Source organism: Arctopsyche grandis, chromosome 1 (assembly GCF_051622035.1).
Source record: "Arctopsyche grandis isolate Sample6627 chromosome 1, ASM5162203v2, whole genome shotgun sequence".
In the NCBI taxonomy this organism is placed as follows: domain Eukaryota; kingdom Metazoa; phylum Arthropoda; class Insecta; order Trichoptera; family Hydropsychidae; genus Arctopsyche; species Arctopsyche grandis.
In genome coordinates, this window is record NC_135355.1 from 6,080,240 (window position 1) to 6,103,130 (window position 22,891).

At 33.2% G+C, this 22,891-nt stretch overlaps 1 protein-coding gene across 3 annotated transcripts in view; it reads right to left on the reverse strand.

Moving 5' to 3' along the window:
- LOC143914989 (uncharacterized protein ZK1073.1) overlaps positions 1-22,891 on the reverse strand; it is a 64,503-nt gene that overhangs the window by 30,882 nt on the left and 10,730 nt on the right. The window contains exon 1 of one of the 3 annotated variants that reach the window (XM_077435458.1): positions 5,336-5,614. The exons of the other annotated variants lie outside the window; for them this stretch is intronic. Within the exon in view, the coding sequence (XP_077291584.1) occupies positions 5,336-5,368 (33 nt within the window). The 5' untranslated portion in view covers positions 5,369-5,614. Of the gene's footprint in view, positions 1-5,335; positions 5,615-22,891 lie in introns of those variants that run through there. 3 annotated transcript variants of the gene reach the window in all.

Sequence of the window (22,891 nt, forward strand, 5' to 3'; positions counted from 1 at the left end):
TTTAAGCGACGTGAAATTCTAAGAGATAAACCCATAGAAGATATTGAAAATTTGTTTAAAAAAGATATTTGAAACCGAAAAAATACAGATATACATATGTAATATGTACATCGTAGATACAAAAATACAAAGACAAAAAATACAACCCTATTCACACATTTACAATGACTACTCCATCTTGATCAAAACAATTCCATAGGTTTATTATACAAAATCTCAAGCTATTTTTACATATTTTACATGCATATACATACATATGCACCTTATATACCAGAAAGGCCTAACACGTAAACCCCAAAGCTCCTCCCTGGCCAATTACAAACAACGACATACAATTTTTAGAATATTTTTTACAAAGCATCATAGAAATATCTACGGAGAAATTATAACAAATTTTTGATAACCTTACATTTTCGGAGCAATTTTTTTTTTATATACATACATAAATCGTCAAATTACAAGATGTCGAAAAATTATAAATTCGCGAAACATTTATGGATAAATTTGCAGCATTTTTATACGAATCACCGATAATCGCGATGCTTAAAACTCAAAAATTGCAATAAATTGGTAAAGGTTGCCAATTTTTTAGAACCGTTTCAATGAAAATCAGATAAATTGACAAACTCTGATAGGAAACGATAGACCTGGAGTCACAAACCAGTGAAAGTCTGGCCAGCAGCAACCAGCGGAACTCGAATCCGAGACCACTATGTTCAAAAGCATATGTATATGCTACTGGTTAACACGTCATATGAAATTTTCAACAAATACAAAGGATTTATCGATCTACATACATATTGTATATAATTGTTTTGAAATGATTGCACGTATTTCCCACTGAAAAATTCCAAACCTCCTCATTGTACATACATATATTAATCACCTTGGATTAGAATATTTCAAATGAATCTATTGATTAACCAATAAATAAATAAATAAACACGCCTTGAGATAAAGTCGCAAGAGTTTGCTCGCGTGCACTTCATCACGTCCACCTATCCAGTTTCACTTTCGAAGTTTAACGTCCGATAAAAATGTATATCTATTATACAAAATGGCACGCACTCGTTTTTATGTATTTCCAATGAACTTGAATCGATTTATAGCCACGCCAACGATGTACATAAATACATATATACTCATAACGAACACACAAAATCGGAACCAGCAGATTCTGCTAATCGTATTTTAACAACTGCTCTGTCGAAAGATTAAACGGAAAAAACAGAAATTCGTGTATGTTAGTATGATTGGGTGGATTCTGACACATTTCAGGCATCGATTGGTCGGTCTTAGGGTGTTCAAAGAAGGCAACTTTGTCTTCAAACGTTTCGAAATCGGTGTTGATAGTGCGAATAAACAATCGATTCGCCTAATCTCACATTTCACGAGGCGTCATCTATGTACTGTTGCTATTTTCGGCTCGGTAAACACAATAACCTATCAGTCATGTACCGTTTTGATGTAGCTGAGGATATATAGGTTTATTTTACGACGGATGAAAGCGAATCGGTATCGGAAATCGTGCTAGTTTTGCCCTAGAACTGAGCCTTTTAGAGGAGAGGGCGCACATTGGCAATAAGAATCGTCTACTATAAAACTTGTATTTAATTTAATTTGCAGTTTAATTTTCATTCAAATACATCGAATAGGATTGTTTCGTCACGATGATGCTAGTTTCAAATCATTTTTAAGTGTTAATTTTAGGCAAATGTGAATTTTGAAATCACGCGACCGCTGTCGCTTAATTTACAGCTGACAAAAGTCACGTACTCGCACGAGTACAATTTGATGCAACCGGTTAACAGTCGCTATTTCCAAATTTAAAGTTAAAATAACCTGTGTTGAATCGGTTAGCGATGAACTGTAAACTAAGATGAAATTCGGATGGTTCAAAATGCGCTAAACTAATTTAGCACACGAGCATGCTATATAATTATTCTACGGTGAGTAAAATCGGTACATACCGGTTATTAGAATAATTTACCGACGATAAGTGATAGCCGTTCTGTCGGAATGTCGAAAATTCGCCGCAAAAAAAGCCTCGAGGTATTTTCACACGAGAGGCTTTGCGATTTATCCAGTGACGTCGCCTGGAAGCTGGCAAACGAAGCAACGCCTAAGGGCGGCTAAGTTGAAAGGGTGACAGAAAGTACCTTTAAAAATGTATTTTCTTGTCAAAAAATCTTTCACAAACTCTATATATTTAAAATGTATGAACTTATATAAATTTGCCTATGAACATACATATGTACCTAATGTTATACGGATTATATGTATATATGTACATAATGTTATAGGAAAATCTAAATTTATACACTGACAAAAAACCGACAAAACTGCCATCTGGTGATCTTTATACGCACATATAATATTTTGATCAAATTAGCATGTACATATATGTATGTATGTATGTACATATGAGCCGTTATATTTGTAAGTGGCTTTTTTTAAGTCCACTTTTCTTCATTTCGAGAAATATCTCGCAAAACTATAATGTAAAATATAATGTTTTGTGTTTTATAATATTTAAAAACACTGGTGGATTCTAATAAGTTTATTCTGCCTTTTCTAGACTCTGGACGTAACGAATTAAAAGTAGTAATAACAATTTGTGAAGTCAGACAAACTGAAGGTTCAGTTCCAAAAAAGGTTTTTTGATCTGAAAATTGGACTTCCGACACTTTCAAATATAGCGGCTCATATATAGCTATACTATATAATATGTAATTAAAAAAAAAACGATACATTATATTCTTGAAATATTTTCTTTGGCTAATTTTGAAAATATATACATATGTATATTCAACTTATAAATTTTTGCATATTGAATATTAAACATATTAAAAGTATTTATCGACATGTCCGATAGTAAAAAAGACGATGGAATGCATTTGGGTGAATGAATACCGTATTTAAATCTAAAATGCCACTGTGCATGAAGAAAAAGATCTTCGACCAATGTGTATTCGTATATGGATGCAAAACTTTCAGAAAGAACTTTCAGAAACTTTCAAGAGGAACAGGCTTTTCCTCCCGTATTAATGTGCGCGCGCAGAATACGGGAAAAGCCTGTTCCTCTTGTTCCTGTTGTATCCTGCTCGCGCAAATTAAGTGACTATGTACCGTTTACCATGCACCCTTTTTTTTATCTTTCGACTTAAGATCTTTCGATTTTCGATCTTTGCCTTCCGATATTTGCGTTTTCGATAATTTCACATTCCGGCCCGTGAGGTAGACCCGTATACCAAATATATCAAATCCTCGATAAAAACTACAATTTGAAAGAAATTTTCCTTATTGTGTGCCAACGACCTGAAAATTCTCCAGTACACGAACTGCAAGAATCGAACAACAAAATGATTTCAATGATTTTGTTTACGAGATGAAAAATGACTGCGGACGACGATGACAATCCGCGTCTAAAAAAATGCTCATTTGATTGCTTCGTCGAATATTTGACAACAATCAATGCGACTCGTGAATCAAAAGTTGAAATTGATTTGACCGAAAAATATGTACATATGCTGAACGTATCAATTTCGGTGCAAAACAAGACTAAACCGGACTGCAAAAACAATACCCAATTGGAATGATCAGTTTTATACGATTCAACAGCTGAATTTTGTCATTGAACGTACATACATATTTATTTATTTAAAGTTTGAACCATTGTAGCATTATAGGAATTCCTAATGCGCCACAATGGTCAAAAATATAACAGAAAAGAAACAAAATAATAACTAAAGAAATAAAACAAGACAAAAATAAAACATATGTATATGTGTACATATCTATGTATAATCGCAAAAATTTCATCTCGGAATCGAAGATTATATCTCACATATTAATACATAATTGGAACCATAGAGCAAGAATTGTCGTTTATATCAATATATTGGCCTCAAAGTTATATAGTAATAATATTATTTTATATAAGTTCCATGAATGACGGCAATAATCGTAGCTGTTGTTAATTCCAATGATTCAAACTAAATTATTTATATAATATTACACGATTTAATCTTATATGTATGTATTTAAAATATATGTATATATACACCAGCAGTCACATAAAACGGAATGCTTGTGAATTTTATGACTTCGAGGCAATGAAAGGATTATATCTTTATGTGTAGGGTTATTTTATAGGTATTTTTAACGACCAAATATTTTAAATATGATTGTTTTCTAAGATTTGAGTTCAGTTTAGTGTGGGTTTTCGAGGATAAAGCATCAAATTCGAATTTTAACACGTCAACATGACAAAACGCGCTTAGTTATCATTGGAGAAGAGTGTAAAAATCGCGACATTAGCGAGTTTCGGTCAATTTCCAAGAAAATGGAATGTTCTATATAGACTGATTCAAGAATACAGAAAAAAAAAGAGAATCTGGAAGTTTTGATCGTAAGAAGGGGACCGGACTGAAAAGATGCACATCGAAGAGGCAAGACCGTGTAATAACCAGATTATCTTTACAGCAGCGATTCAAAACTGTAGAATATATACATACATATGTATATTTGTCAAAAACTAGACAAACGATTTTTCTGAAAATTTTCTATTCCAATGAAATGGGTCTCATGGGGTTTTTCAAACTTTAGAAAAACTGATTAAAGAAGTAAAATCACCCAATTCAACCTCTATTAAGTCTAGGCAGCAAAAAAAAAAAATACTACGCATCAACAAGTTATTACTAGTCTTAAATAAATAAAACATATCTCACAATTCGAACAAATTCGATTTACGAATTATTCATAAACCTACTTTGACAGATTATCGAAGACAGAATTTTGAAATAAAATTAATATACAATAAACAAAATTTCAATTAAATAATATAAAATTGTGTAATGAATTATTCATGGTATTATCATTTCTTCAAGAAATCACATGCCAATTCAAAAACAAATGGTTCCAGTAATTTTATTTTATTTTTGAATAAAATCAATTCAATTGTTTTCGCAGATTCGTCGTACATTTTATTGAAAAAAAAATGGATCATAATGATTCATTCACACCGACATGACGTGCCTGGACTGAAAATCTATTAAATTGATCCTATTGTGATACATACAAAGATCTGCCGCTCTAAACTTTTCATAAGAATCTCTCAAAAACACGCTTCTTCCCACACAATAGAACGCACCGAAATTATTCCAGACCGTTACAACAATGAAATGCTTTCGTACCAAAAATTCAAAAGCACACCTGATTCAATCGCAAAATGTTTCACCACAAGAACACTACATCTGTATACAGAATTGATAACAACAAGTGCAGTCGACGAAGCTTCGACCTAAACAAAGCAAACAACAAACAAAGCTCTCACTTGAATGTGAAGTTTCTCGTCGGAATCCGACATCTTGCTTCGACTTGGACGATCTTTCGATGAAGAATCTGATGGACGTCTGCGGTCACGTCTTGGATGTGAGGCTGATGATGGACAGAGTAGCGCATTCACCGGTGTCCGAGAGAGGAGTGCCGGGTTCGCATCCCGTCAATGAAGCCACACTACGCGATTGGTGTCCGGGTCAAGAACGTCCCAAGCGACAATCGCCCAGAATCGGCGAATGTGGGCCCTAACTGCATCCAGGCTATCTTTCCAGATCTGCCAGCGGAAATAGCCGAATTAAATTTTGCAGATTGTTACGAAAATTTTCCGGGAAAGTAAGTCGACTTTTCCGCCCATGGGAAATACTCATTGCTTTTGAATTGGCTTAATCCAATCGCAAAGAAAATCTATCGCCGTAAAACACCATAAAGTTTATCTTGATAATAGCGTAAGCCTACGATAGCGATACGTTCAGATTTTCAGCGAAAGATTCAATTCATTATGAGACCTTTTTAATATTTTCCCATGAATTTTACTACCAATTAGTTTTATATTTTTTTTAATTGGACGCTGAATTTAATTTGCCGATAAAACTTTACTGGTTTTAATATATTAAAACCAGTAAAGTTTTATCGGCAAATTAAACCAGCTAACCAGAATTTATTATACCTATACTATATATGTAAATAACTAGTGGCTTTACCCGGCTTCGCTCGGTATTTGTAATGTAAACAACAACATGGCAAATCAATCTAATGGAAACATTCATTTGTTTTTTTTTACTTACCTCTTCTCACCTTGCATTACGATTACAATTCAGTAAAAATTTTGGCTCTTATCCGATCGTTTTCATACTTTGCCATTTTGCTCGGTTTGGTCATCAATATAAGTGGAAGTCTCATCCGCCATTAAGGCAACTTCACGTAAACAGCAGTATGAAAAATTCTCTTTAGTACATTATACATACATATATGGGACACATTCATATGTTCCGTAATGTGTACATACGTGGCTTACTCGAAACAGCAATAATTGTCACGATCTAAAATCTGTTTTTACTATCACATCACAGATCGGTAACTGCACGTAACCAGCAGAACGAATATTATTTAGTGCATTCTATATGTACGGATGTTTACATATGTGCACATTTAGGGGTTCCAAAAAAAAATTTACGTCGTATCGATAAGAATTTCAGTAATCAATACTAAGTGTCAAACTTAGACACAGACACACACACATTTTTTCTAGATAATGAAAACGTAATCAGTGATCGATTCCGAGTTCGAATCAGTCAAAATCTCGAGTTCATTTTCGCATGATCACAAAACTTCATCTATTGTTAGTACGTACATAGATCAAGTAAAAATGTTTATGTATTAAAATCAATCTAATACATTCTGATATATGTACATATATATGTATAATATCGTATAATATATTATATTTATTTATATATGTGTAAGTACTACAACTGAACTATACTCGACCCGTTCTGAATTTACTCGATCCCAGGCAAAGTAAAATTGTATATGTAAGAATTTCCACAATCTAATATATAATTCGGAAAGAGTTTTTGTATATATGTATGTATGTATGTATCCTTCGTTCGTTCGTTCGTAGATCCGTGACGTCATCGAACAAATGATTCGATTTATAAATTCTTTCGATTCATAGGCGCTGATTCGCCTTGGTTCAGGGGGGCACAGGAGGCGTAGCCCTAGACGGCGAATGCTCAAGGGGGCGCAGGGGGCGTAGCCCTAGACGGCAAAGGTTCAGGGGGTGCAGGGGGGTAGCCCTAGCAAATGCTCAGGGGGACGCAGGTGGCGTAGCCCTAGGGGGCGCAGACGCCGGGGGCGTACATATAATTTTTTATAAGAAAATTACTATTTATGTTTGTTTGTCGTGACAGTATATTTAATAAAAAAAAAAACAAAAGAGTATTCAAATAAATTTATATAAAATAAAACTATTCAAATAAATTTATATTAAATAAAACTTTTCAAATAAATTTAACAAAATGTTTACTATTAGATTAGTCATGTTTAAGCGGTTTATATTACAAATACCGAGCGAAGCCGGGTAATAAAGCTAGTATAGCTATAAACGAATAAGAAGTTTTTACACATAAATTTGTTGACAATTTAATAACCTTGTCACGACATCAATTTTAAAATAATTTCAGACTAACATTGAAAGACAAACGTGCGTTTCATATTAATTTTTCGAGTTTAATATGCTCGACAAATTCGTTTTACATAATAAATGCATAACTAATAAGGAAGTCGAAAAGTAAACGCAATATAATAGTAGTAACTCGAGTAAAAATTAATATCATGTGAAATATTTTTTCCAAACATGTGACAATTTTTATTTTTCTTGCAAATTGTATTTGAAAGCTGTATCTAATTTATCAAATATTTCAAGGATGAATTTATACGGTACGGAAAACTTTTTACCAATTCAAACAAATATATAAACAATTCCGTTCTTGTTTTGTAAGCTTGTTGTTGTTTTTTCTTTGCTTCGCAGCTGACAATATCCGTACGTGCCATTTTCCGCATCTGGAAAATTGTTCTAGTTTTCCGCATCCGTTCATGCGAAGTTTCCGCCCAACTTTAAGCATCGTAATATTACTCTCGATTACGTCATACAAATATTGCTCGGTTATCGTCGTGAGACGGTTAATCGCCGAAATTTCGCAAGCTGTTGAGAGAATTTTAAATATGTATGTAGTATGAATTTTTAGCGTGAGTCCACTTACAATTTTCAGATTGAAGTAAATGCGAAAGTTTTAACGAGTTTCTTTTAAACCCCGACCTTTTATTAATTAGAACTCAAAAATTGAATTTTTCCGAAGTCAATTTCGTTTTACAGAATAAATTTATAACGTAGAAGAAAGAACAAAGCGGGGAAGTAAAAAAATAATGTTTATCGTTCATAAAGCGGTCCGTTGATTTTTTTTCCTTTATCGATAATGTTTAGTAAGAAAGCTTTAATTTTCATAAAAATTAATGGAAGCAAAATATTTTTTTAATGGAAATACATTTTATGTCGTATCACAATTTTGTTTTCTTTCACAAAGACTTCCTTATCGAAAATAAATAAAATAAAATAAAAAATATACCACCAGCAGCATAGATTAGTGATTAACATACAATGCTTTTGAACAGAGTGGTCACGTGTTCAATCCCACCGGTTGCTGCTGGCCAAACCATGGTTATGTGACTCCAGGTCGATGGTTTCCTATCAGAGTTTGTCAATTTATCTGATTTTCATTGAAACGATTCCAACGAATTGCCTACCTTTTCGAATTTTTCGTTAATTTCGAGTTTTTAGCATCTCGAATTTCGTTAATTTTAATAAAATGCTGCAAATTTCTGTTGATCGTATTTGCCTTGTATAATGCTTACAACGCTTCTGTACAATCTTTGATCATAGACGTTGTATTTAATGTAAAATGAATATACACACATACATTGTATTTACCAAATGAACTGTTTAATAAAATTTAGAAATTACAATTGCAAATAAATTTTAACTTTTTTTCGTTGGAACATTGACAAACTCTGATAGGAAACGATCGACCTGGAGTCACAAATCAAGGTCTGGCCAGCAGCAACCAGTGGGACTCGAACCCGAGACCACTTTGTTCGAAAGCATTATATGCTAATCACTATTCCTTGCTGCTGGTTGCACATACATACGTCATACAAAGTCTGGTTTTCAACTTTTAAGTACCAAATTTAGTATGATAAATATTTCACCGTACCCTAGCTTATACATATGTGGTTAATAAACAGGTTCTATAAACGTTGGGGGCCTTTAGAATAGATTTTTTCTGTTTAATACAATGTATATAAAATATTTTAAAATTCAATCAACTTCTCATTGTTATCAATTTTCCAACTAAATTATATATTTTATATTATGTACCTACATATATATTTGTATGTATGTACGTATTTTGACATACACAAGGAAATTTACAAAATAAAATTATGTAAAGAAAATAGTTGATCTTTGGCCATCGTCCAGCATTTCTATTGGTCTGAATAATTTCATTCGGAATTTAAATACACATTTTCTTTATTCGTTCGATATCAAGTTCCCATGTCAGTTTGTTAAAGCCCTTCTAATGCGATTTCCTATTGTAAGTATTGATCGAAAGTCTACAAAGAAACAAAGGGCTCGGGGTGCATTATAAAGTGTAATACGATAAACTTAATTTCTACATATGTACAATACATATGTACGTATTATGTAATATGCATCATACAAAGAACAATTCGAACAGAAACTGTTCGCAATAACATGTTCAATTCACACATGTTCTAATAATACACAAGTCAAAGTTTTCCAAACTTTATTGACTTCGACAATTCCTCGTTGATTAATTTAGTTGCCGCGCAAAAGCTTTATATGTTGATTATTACGAGTAAATTTGGTTTTGGAAGAAATTGGGGTTCTTTTAAGGTGTTGGCTAATAATTTTCATCCGAATCCGGGAAACGCCGAGTACTATAAATTTTACCGTCATAATTTTTTGTTTATATTTTCCAGGGCTGTGAAGTCAGAGTCGCGGGTTCGGAGCATTTCAAGCAGAGTCGGAATCGTAAAAAATCAACCGACTCCTTTTATTATTTACTTTAATTAATAGTAATACGGTATGTGTCAAATATAATTTTTCAATTTTATAGAAGTAAATCGTGTGTGCCGACATAGCGCGCGCGACATAAGCTCGCCAACATAAGCGCGTCGACATAAGCGCGCCTATATTATCGCTCAATACTTAATGTAAACTAGGTAAACGCAATATTCAAGTAAACTTGGATTTATTCCCATGTATTTTATTTTAAAAGTGTTTTGAAAGTAAAACATAATCATTATATGAAAAAAATTCGAAATAAAATGTCCTTCAGAAAGAAAAAGCCAATTATTTAACATTAAAATCGATTCGGAAGCATTTTATTTTATTATTTCTTAATTTTACAATATATGTATATGTACGTACAATGTCACCTCTACTACCCCCGACTTTGCAATGCTTACATAATAATTCTGGCGTTCAAAACCGTCCTACAAAATTTAAAAACTAAAACTGATAGTCCTAGCATTTTTTATCGATGAGCAGTCCTGTGAAATTAAAAAAACTTATTTTTTTTATTATTTTAAGGTTTTGTTTTGAGCAATTGTGTATGTCGGCGCGCTTTTGTCGGGGTAACTTATTGCACGCTCTAGTCTTGCGCGCTTAGGTGGAGGTGCCTAAATTCATTAATAAATTGTAATTTAATAATTTCTTTATAAAAATCATATTACATACATACATATTAGGGGTACCGGAAAGAAATCCATTTTTACTCAATGCATGTTTTTAATAACCACAAAAAATTATCGAATTATAGAACTATCACAGAAACTTATAAATTACCACAGAACTATCACAGAGAATATATGAACATTTTAAAGGATCGGAAAAATAGACAATGGATTTTGTCCTGCACGCACGAAAAAGAAGAGTGATGGAAAACGTGGTTTTTTTTTCCACTTTTCAGGGAAAAACGCTATCCTTTTTATACCTCAAACCATAATATGGTTTTTTTATGGTTTTTTATTTACCAAACCTCGCTCCTTCTTACTATTACCTATTTAGTTCCATGGAGGCCACATTAAGAAGAAAAAAATTCAACAGCGTGAGTGATGTGGTAAACCAACTATTAACATTTATTAATTCAAAACTGGCAAGATTTTTGAAGAAAAGGATTGAAATATCGACAAAAAGATGGTATAGAGTCATGAAAATTAGAGGAGATTATATTTTGGAGTAAAATATGCAAAAAAAATTGAAAAACTGAATATTTAAGTTGATCTGCAAAAAAAATGAAACTCTTTCCGGTACACCTAATATATATAAAATTGTTGAATTACGTGTATTTTGATATGGAGTAGCCAAAACCGACTATTTCCTCCGTCTTTTTTTCTCATTTTTTTTATTAAATTGATTTGTTTGTGTATTAAATTCATGCACATACACTATAAATAAACTTCCTTTTTATTTATAACCATTTCATTACTAATAATTCAATAAATTGGTTTTCATGTCAATTTTTAGTGATTTTTTTAATTCCTTTGATTTTTTATATTTTGAAAATTGCTATTATTTTTACAAAGAATTTTATATGTTGGCAATAAAAGTTGATCTTAATTAAATCGTTCAATTTGGAGTCGGAGTCGAATCATAAGATACATACAGTTGGAGTCGGAATCGGGAAATTTTGAAACGATTCCACAGCCCTGATATTTTCATATACATATGTTTGCTATACCTACTTTGACAGATAACCATTTAAAAACCGATTTGGAATGCTCTTATCTATGTATTTACATACTATCTGATTATATAATGATGAATACGTATGTATGTGTCTGCTATGCAATTCTACAGTTTTTAATTTACCATTAAATTTGATATATCATTACATAAACCACACACTTTTCCGAAAATTCTTTCAATCTCTCAAGCAAAACCGGTATTAGATGATAATTTCAACTTCAGTACTAAATTCTAAATATCTGAAATCTATATTTATAAAATTGAATGTCTGTTTGTCTATCTGTCTATCTGTCTATCTCATATAAGCTCCCAAACTATTCAACCGATTACGATAGAACTTTCAGGATTTGTTGTATGCATGTCCGGGAAGATTACTGTGGAAAGAAAACGGGAAAAAGCCTCTTAATAATAATATTCGTCATTACGATTTTACCGACGCAAAAGTACGGGAACGGGAATTGCATGCCTTATTCTGGAATTTGCAACGCAAGTTGGGTTCATCTAGTCTTCAATAAAATCCATTCACACAATACTTCACTCAAAAACAAATCTAATGAATGCATAAACTGTTATAAACCTTAACTCCTTTTGTATCTGCAAAGTTCGGAAAACGGTGGTATAACACTCTATTTGCGCACCAAATAAACTGGTTAATTTAGTCTAATTTAGAGCGGGATGACAACAACAAACAAAACACCCAAAACCACTTTAAACGTTTAGGATAAACGTAATGTAATAAATCAACGAAAATGCAATGGAAAATTTTTCGCTATGAATTTTTACATTTGAACAAACAATACATATTAAGTCCTTCGTTTCGAATCAAATAACAACACAAAACAGATGCTAGTACGCATATTGAACGCAAGACGAGATGCAGATGCTTCGATGGGATGTACTTAAATACATACATATATATGTATGATAGTACAGAAGTATACCGGAAGACAGCATTTAAGCGTCTCGTACATCTTACATCAATCAATTGTCACTGCTAGATGATCATTTGCGTTATCTCGGATATTTCTATGGGTTTCTGGAAATGCTTTGTGCTTGTTTTTCGTTTCGTTAAAGTAGTCTCATATTTCAGCTGAAAGCTCGTGTTGGAGCCATAAAAGCTTCGTTTGTCGTTACGAACGTTTGTCGCTTGATGTTTTATGAAAATGCGTCTTCCGCCTATGTTTATAAACAGAAAAGATCATTCTGTGCGCAGACTCCGAAGCTGAACGCTTTTCGCTCTCTCGCTCTCTATATTTTCGCATATTTTCAATTCAGTCGTTCCAATCGGCACATGCTATTCACCCTTGAATACGAATTTCCGACTCGTATATCCGTTAGCTTATTTAGATCGAATATTTCACTTCATGTACTGCGTAATAATATTTTTAAAATGCACTAAAATTTGAACGTGGATTTTTTGTGCAATAATTTTTAGAACAAATTCAAAAAAGTTTACAATAGGAAACGACAACATATCTATAAATTAAAATGAATTTATGAATGCAATCATTTTTTATGATTGAATTACCAGCAACAGTTCATGAATAGATATGTACATACATACATACATACATATGTAGGTTTGAGTCTAAACATTATTCATGATGATTAGATCAATTAGGTATTATATGTAATTCAATTAAGTATTATAGTCAATTGTACCTGTATGTAAGTACATACTAGGGTTTCTGATTTCCCGGACTTTTTTAATTCTCGGAACACAAGACGATACACAGATATAATCTGTGGTTTTTCAATTAAATTTTTTTTTTATTAATATAAAATTTATTTAAAAAATCTGAAAAAACTCGGTAAAAACTGTAAATTTCGGTAGTTGTTGATTTTAAAGCTAAAAAAGGACGAAAACATCGGTTTCTTCTCTTTGATTTATTTTTTAAGTCTATTTTTATTTACGCCTTTTTTGTAGATTTGTCTTTATTTAGTTTTTCATTCATCATCAAACACGCAATTGACTCGTATTAATCAGAATCTAAAGGAGTATCTTCCATTGTGGAATCGTCAATACAAGGATATACTCACTTTATAATAGTTTTATCATAGGATATACATTGTATGTACATTCGCCTTTATTAAACCATTTACATTGAAATATTTTTCCCGGGATTCAAGATAAGAATTCAAAATTTCCGTGAATTTCATTAATTTGTTAGTTTTTCTCTATCCGATTTTAAATATATTATATTAAACAAAGACACTTTCAACAATATTATTCCTTAGTAATGTTTAATTTATTCTCTTACAGAAATTAGCTGAAAACCGCTACGAAATACAATCAAAAAGCCTCAAAATTTCCAATGAAGAAATTACTTTTGTCTCACCTTTGCAATTTTTAGCATTTGTCTCACGTCTGATAACGCGACCATCTAAAATCGGATCGCAATTAAATTAATTTGAGCATACGTTGGGTTATTTTCGAATTTCAATATCGGTTTCATTGCACAATGCGTCGTTAACAATTGATTACTCATGACACACAATCGTAACTGTTATTGCCGAAACGAAACTTACAGTGCGTTCAAAGTAGATGGTCCAAAAACCAAATCACACTTTACAATAAACATATGTATGTACATGTATTATATTATATAACGCTTATTTCGTCACATTGATTTTTCGTACAGACGTTACATCGACAATGCGCATGCACAGCCTATCAACTGACCACACCGATTGTTCGTACAAACACCACAATGACAAAAGTGTTCACTTTTTTCTATCTAATGCACAAATGCGTGCACATGGTTACTGGTATTGAATAAAGCTGTGCTATATTTGTGCAGAAGATGGAATTACGCAAAGCGCTTACGTGACCTTCGGCGTAAAAGCGAATTTCTACGCATCCTTTCATAAAACAAGCATTTTACTACGAAATTTTATTATATATGTAGGTATGAAATAAAATTTTAAACCACTCTTATTTACCTTTAGAAAACACATATGAAATATATACATAATATTTCAATATTTCATACATAATAAAGTCTGAAATGGCAGTCAGTAATAAAATATTTAGGAGTAACTTCGATAAAATAATGAGATGGGCACATCACATTGAGACAGCGAAATGCAAGGCGATGAGGGGTATATCCTCAATATACCCAATATTTAATCGCCATAGTTCTTTATCAACTCAAAATAAAATAAAATTATATTGCGCGCTCATATTACCATTATTAACCTATGCTTCACCTGTATGGAATAACGCCTCGAATACTAATCTTTCCAAGCTCCAAGTAATACAAAATAAATCCCTAAAAATAATTTATAATACACCCATATATACTAACTTGAAAAAACTGCATGCCATATATAATATTCCGTTTGTTACAGACATTACTAACAAACTAACCAGTAGATTATATGACAGAATCATTAATAGCCATACTAACACACTTGTGAAGAGTCTCGGTGATTACAACAAAATGTCTATACCCTTCAGGTATAACACAAAGATTACCTAAACACAATCTGCTTTAGGTCATCGACTTTATAGAGTCTTTAATTAATATTTTGTATTATATGTATTATGAGCATTTATAAGAATTGTAAATAGGTTTTTGAGCTCTTTTTCCTATTATGCTATACATTCACATTAGAATAATATAATACTATGATATTTTAAAATAAAGATCGATTTCTAGAAAAGAATAGTTTATTAGATGCTATACACGGAATAGCAAAATCTTGGTCGAAAGTAAAACCAACAACACTGGTTCAATCATGCAGAAAGATTATTCCTAACATGGAATAGATTTATCGAATTGTAAAGAGATCGAAGCAAGTACGTATCTGAAATATACAGATTAATGGAAAATTTAAAATTCATGTGATCTGTCATTCACGCATCTGTACTCTCCAGCATTCACCCGGATAATCGAGAGTACATTATATATTTTTTGTAAACAACCATCAGCATAGTGGTTAGCGGACGTTGTTAGTACGTAGCTGAGAGGTCCCGAGTTCGATCCTCTCGATTTAAAATAATCATACAATAGCCAGTAGCATAGCTCGGTCGTTAAGCTTCTGCTTAGCGTCGAGAGGCGCCGGGTTCGATCCCATGAGCTGACCTCGATTGACAAGAATTTTTCTGAGTATATCTGTAGTGCTGCTGGTCAGACCTGTATATTTGTGACTCCAAGTCAATCGTTTCCTATCAGAGTTTGCCAATTTTCTCTGATATCATTGTTGAAACGGTTCCCGATTAAAAATTGGCTAAAAATCCTTACTACCTACTATGTCACCACTATTTGAGTATGATTAATGTACAATAAAATGTACATATGTACAATTCATAGATGTCTCGTTAATTTGCGAGTTTTCAGTGTCTCGTAATTCAGCGACTTGTATAATAAAAATGCTGTATTGTTTGTAATTGGCCAGGAAGGCGCATTGGAGTTTACCTGTAAGGCCTTCCTGGTATGAAATGTAATAAAAAATAAAATAAAAATTCGATGTATGATTTAATTTCTGCAGCTTTGTTGGTTACATTTAAATATTTGTGACCCAGAGTTTGAGTTTGTCAATTCACATCATGAAAGAGCACGTGGTACGGATGGTCAATGAGACAGAATTAACTCTTTAAACCATGTCTAACTGTCGTATGGTCACGGCGTACCGACTTTTCGCCAGCTCAATGATTCGTACGTACTACATTCTTCTGGGTTTGAAAAAAAAATTCAAACATACATATATTATAATAGTAAATCCTCTAAAAAATGATTGTACACAATGTGACCAGTAGTTAAAGGTGAAAAATCGGTACTCCCTCCGTACGTTGTGCACACTCCACTCTCCACTGTGTATTGGCAATCGACTTAGCCATTAATTGAAGCGGCGGAGCAGCATGCACTTGTGCTGAAATAGCTGATTCTATTTCTGGAAAAGTCCTGTGATGGATACGAGGGCTGAATCCGAGACGTAGTATTTCCAGGCCTATAAGTAAAGTGCTTGCATTACACTCAAAGTGCTTGCATTGCGGTGGCTAATTTGATTTAAACGTGCATTTGAGAATCACGACGTCTACTATGAACATACTAGTGTTGTGCCCGTTGATTTCAACGGATGGTTTCGGAAAGGGGTTGATACATGATTTAAAATAAAATTACAATACGTATTGTAATAATTAATCGGAATCGGAACTAAAACAGAAATCGGGAATTGGAAATGAAACAGGGATCGGTATCCGGAACTGAAAATGGAGTCTGTATCCGAAACAAAAAGGAATCCAGAATCCGGCCCCGGGGGCCTTCGCGTCCGGCACCCCCATCTTCACCCCCGGTGCCCCCCACCCCCCTGAGGGAATTGGGAAATTGTGTTAACTCACGTCGTCTAATATTCATTTTGTAAAGATTGAGCTTTCCAAACAATAATTACATTTTTACACGTTATGAGATTACAAAATTTTCCTTGTAATTGTTTGTTTGACAAATTAAATTTCTCAAATATATCTGATAATTAAACGATATCACATTTTGCACCCGCTCTTGCTCTTCTTCAAAGTGGTTGTTCCCCAAACACATTAAGGACACAATACTGTTCCAAAGTACAACACCATTAAGACAATTACCCTTCGATAAACAATGTAGAAGGCGCTCAAAATCCTCCTTGCATATTTTCCTTACTTGTCGAAAAAGGTGATCTCGAAGTGGACTTGATATAATGAAATTTATTGTTTTTATTATAATATTAAGAGACCCATGTAAACGCCTTCCCAACCTTATTTAAAAAATATTTCGCACATAGTTTTTCAGATATATACATAGATATGCGATAAATCCTCGATATTTGCCAACCATTGAAGCCGCCTCATCGTTTGCTCAAGCTAGTATATTTTACGAAATTCAAACTTATGAATATGTATATATATAGTTTGATGACAAATAAAACATTTAAGCTGTTCTTTTTATTCAAGATTTCATAATAATTTTTTTTTTCAGACTGTGTCTCCCCAAGAGCTCGTTATGCCTACCCAAAAATATAATTTTAGTTTGTGCCCCTCTTGAGAAGGTCTGGGCCTCCTAAAGGGGGTCACGTGGACCCATTTTGAGAAACGCTGATCTACATAGTTGTATTATAGCGCAACTTTCATAAAATCAAAACGATGCCAAATAAAAAAATCATCCAGAAACTTTTTCTGACTCAACTGAAACGAAACAAAAATAAAACAAAGTATAAAACCAGCTGTGATACTGACGATTTACGATAGAATAATATTTTAGTAAAATTCCATATTTTCCTTCATAAGATGTCATCAAACCAAATATGACCCAAGTTTTCCGGCCGCCTATTTAGCCGAGTTCCAACATTATAAACCCACTCGCTTTAAAAAAAGTATTTCTGATATTTTTTTCAATTTATATATAATAAACCAAATAATTTATGATATACATTATTTAAAAAAATTAAAACATAAAATTTCCAATTTCACCGCAACGATTTCCATACGGTCGACAGACTATTGCAGTGGTTTCCAACCTTGCAGCCCATTTGCAAAAATTGTACCCCCCATATTATTATTATTCGTAATTTAATAAACTTCAAAACGCCCCCTCCACTAAAATTGAGCTGGTACATATAATATTGTTGCGTAGGGGTGAAGGATCCAAGTAAAAGGCCAAAGTCGTTTCACAGCATTTATTGGTGATTAAGGAGATACACGCACTGGCAGTGCTCCGTCCTAAATGTCTTTATATCGCCTAAGTACCGCCTTATAACGGATAGGTCTCTCAGGGCATCTTCGACGTCCAGTTTGTTTACCTATTGTTATGGTTACGTACTAGATGTGCCACGGAAGTCGGTCCCACGCTACCGATGTCGGTTCTGAGAACTCTACCGGAATGCGACCGAGTTACCGCTACCCCTGCTAAATGGATTCGGGGGTATCTCATTGTTAAGCCTGGAGATAGTCCTCGAAACCAATTATAACAGTCACGCAGTCTCTGGGATGCTACTCGGCCTAATCCAATTGCACTTACGCGGTGTACGTAACAATATTTAAAACAAATCTACAGTCGATTTTTTTTTAACTAGCAAAGCTCATCACTGATATATTCAAACCATCGTCTTAGCCAGGGGAGGGGGCTATGAGGACGTCAGCCCCTCCCCCTAAATTAAAAGATAATACATATTTATTAAAAAAAAAAAACATTAAATCAAATTTTCAAATTTGTATATAATAAAGAGACAAATATTTAACAAACTAGTCTCTATAATAGAGAACTATGTACGAAATATAAGCAGAATACAATGAAGAAGATACAATACAACAACTGCTACCGTGCTCTCTTCGGGCTACCAAAAGGTTGCAGCGCGTTACATATGTACATATGTAGAAGGGCACGTGCCTCACTTTGTACCATTCTCTGAATGAGAGTGGCCTCCCTACGTCGTCTTTTTATCGTCAAATTATGTTCTTGCTGCCGCGTCTTCTCATTTCCGATCATCACTGAATGTTTGGAGCATGGAGCCACTTTACCGACCGCCATAAATTGACTTTCAATCGATTGATTAATTATTATATTTATTATTATTTAATATTATTACTATATTTACATATATTATTATTATTATTAATATCATATTATTATATTATATTTGTTTACTTTACCATTCACGATCCTCAGTGATGAGGGAACCGACAGCAATACAACTTTATCATTCGTTTGTATTATCTATATATTATTTATATGGACGTTGACGATTGCAATATTTTCCCTATCGTCTGAAATAAAAAGTAATTAGCATTATTTTAATTCAACGCCTCGAGTGAACTATTTATCAATAACTAGACAGCGTGATCTTGTTTTTGATAAAGCACAATATAATTCATAAACTTTTTTGTATAAAATAGTATTAAAGCGCCGCAGAAGTAAATTTTTTTGAAAAAATAGCATGATTTATTCATTTGAAAATTTTCTCCAAAAAAGTCATATACACGATATTCTAGTCGTATGAATTCACTGGATAAATATTTATTTTACATGTTCCGAAGAATATGTATCTAAGATTTATATACACTAACCCTAATTTGCTACAAATTCTAAAAACGAAAAAAGTTTAATTTTTTACTTTTTTCATCCAGAGTAATACATATAGGAAACCATCCCATGCAACGTTTGGCTAAAGATATAATCAATAAGTAATCGGTGGGTGAGAGTGATGATTATGATAGCAATGTTTTTCCCCCATCATTATTATTTCTCGTACCCCTTGGCGACCTCTCACGTACCCCGGTTGGAAATCGCTGACCATATTCGCAGGGGATCCTAACCGGTATAATTTAGACATGTATTTTCCATAAAAAAGCGTCTTTTTTTTCTCATTCGCATCGCCAAAAAAAACCCTCCACTTATTTCCTTTCATAAAATATTTAACCGAGCGAAAATCCCGCCATTTCATTCCATCATTCATCGACGTAACGAAATTCACCGGCGATAATACATTCGTAATCATATTGATATATGCACGTCGCCTCGTCGAGACATTACGGTCGATTTAATTATCATTCGTATTTTTGAAACGTGTCATATTCGGGCTCGACGAGTAAACAACGTAAATAATGACGGAAAAAACTGCACACGTTTTGAGACATCTACATAACAATCGGCACACGTGCGTGTATATTACGAAATTGTCGTACAATGAAACAGAGACATGGTCGTTACGGACAATTTCTTATTTCTGCACCAGTCTTTTGGCACACCCATATCGTTTATTTTTAATCGTACGCTGGTCAACAATGTGTATCTATTTCATAACAACTTTCCTCACTCCACTTTTGCCGCAAGGCCAAAAGTAAAAGTAGTCCAAAACAGTATAAGTTTTTATGATATATATATATATCGGATGACGTATCTACAAAATACAAACGGAGACGGATGTGCAATTCAACTCATACAAACATCGTATATTAAGATTTGATTCCAGCCCAAATCTTGTCCTAGACAAATCATGCATACTAGAGCTATCAATTTCAACCAGGAATAAAACCAGTTCAATTATTTGGAAAAAAAAAAATCTAGCCCCACCTGTTTTTAAAGTCACCGCCCCTGATCTCAAGGTTAATAACTGAATATCTACAGTACACTCTCGATTATCCGGGCTAATGCTGGGGAGGAGGGGCATGGATGATTGAAAAACACGGATAATCCGAATCATCATATTTTGACTTAAGGTCTGACCTCACTATACGGCCGTCGACTGCTGCAGCACGACACAACACGGCAAAGTTAATACAATGCGTTATATCTCATACAATTTCATACAAACAATATTTGGCCGCACGATGCCGTTCGTGTCGCAGACGCATAGTGCGGTCAGACCTTTACTTTCAAATATAATATCATATTTACAACACAAATTTTAGTGTTATAATTTTAATACTCATTATTTATTAAGAAAAACGCCTATAGTTAAGCAGATATGTGGCCGTTAGTACCTATAGTTAGTACTACTGTTTTTTGTATTTTTTTTTATATTACCAAAATATTAAAAAAATCTAGTCAATCAGCCAGAGGAAGCATTGAAGTTGTCTTCTTCTTCTTCTCTTTTATTTCTCTCCTCGTAGGAGGTTGGATATCATGATATACATATATCTTCTCTCTATCCATGGTTACCCTGCTTCGTACATTGTTCGGACGTTCCATGTTGCTAATTTCATGATTGACCCGGAGATTCTTAGCACCCTCTGACCATCTAAGGCCTGCCGGGGACTGAGGACCGAGGCTGTCAATCATGATATTTACTTGGAACATTTAATGTGGTGGTTTTCCGTTGCCTTCCACATCAATTGTCTACGAATCCTAATTTCCCATGGAAAAACTTGGCTGTTTCCATACACATTTGACCGCTAATTGGTATTCCTTTTGCTCATTTTTAATTTAATCATATGAGTATAGTTGCATTCAAATCTTCGTATGTTGACATTTTCGTACTTTTTTATTTCGAAGGACTTGCAGACCTATCACAAACTCTTGCGAACGCTTCTAACGTATTTTTTTTTTGTTTAACTATGTATATTTCGAACAGGTATGTAAATCTGAAATATTTTTGAGTTAATAGAAAAGAAAATAATTTCACACAGAAAGTAATTGATAATAATTAAACATACGTATGTTACGAAAAAATCTGCTCTCAATACACACACGCACTTGTTACTTCTTCGATGATCAAAAGCGACTGAAAGAATTAACTCGATAGTAAAAGACATTTAAAAAGAGAACGAAAAACATTTCTGTGTGAAATCATTTGTTTCAAATAACACGCATGTTTACGGTCGCAATCAATCGGTGCGTCTCATTATCATATAAGAAAAAAATTATTAATTTAAAAAAATTAATTAATATACGAGAGTATACTGTATCATCATAATTTACAGCCGTTCAGCATCCACTATTCCATACAGTTCTGATTAAACATCGGACTTAAAATGTAAAATTTTAGTATACGTTGCCCAAGTTTCGCGTCAATACATAATTACTGATGAAACGTATTGGCCGAAAAATTGTTATATCGAATACATACATATTCAATGTGGTAATTGGATTATTAGTCACAAAGACAATTTTTGCCATTAAAATCGCGAATACGCAATATTTGGCACTCAAGTTCTCATTAGTATGATAGTTATGATGGACTTTTCGGCTTCCAGATGTTCCGTTATAGAGATTTTAGTGACTATTTGATCAGTGCTTTGTGACCAGTAATCACCAATCCATTCAAAATAGCCCAATTCTGTCTGTTTGTTTGTTAAAACGCTATTTGATGCATTATATGACATATGTATGTATAAAATAAAAACCGGGAACAAAATTTTTCACCCTGGATGGTTCTCGAACCCATGAGTTCCGTACTAAAAAAAAACGCGTTATTGAAAAATTTAGCGGGGACTCAAACCAATTAGCTAAATTTTTCATGATAAATGTATTGTTTTTTCTTCATATTACTAAAGGTTGATACATTTTTAACTAAATACATTACATTTTTCGATTAAAGTTTTAAGAATTTGTTTGTTCATATGAATATAAATTTAAAAATAGATATATTATAATAATGCATCCAATCATATTTCACCGAGCCCATCACTAGTAATTTTATAATTAACACATCTTAAATGATATTTGCATGTTTTTCTAGTGTGATATAATTTAAATGTTACGTAATATTAAATAAAAATAAAATCATCGTGCAATGTCTAATTTC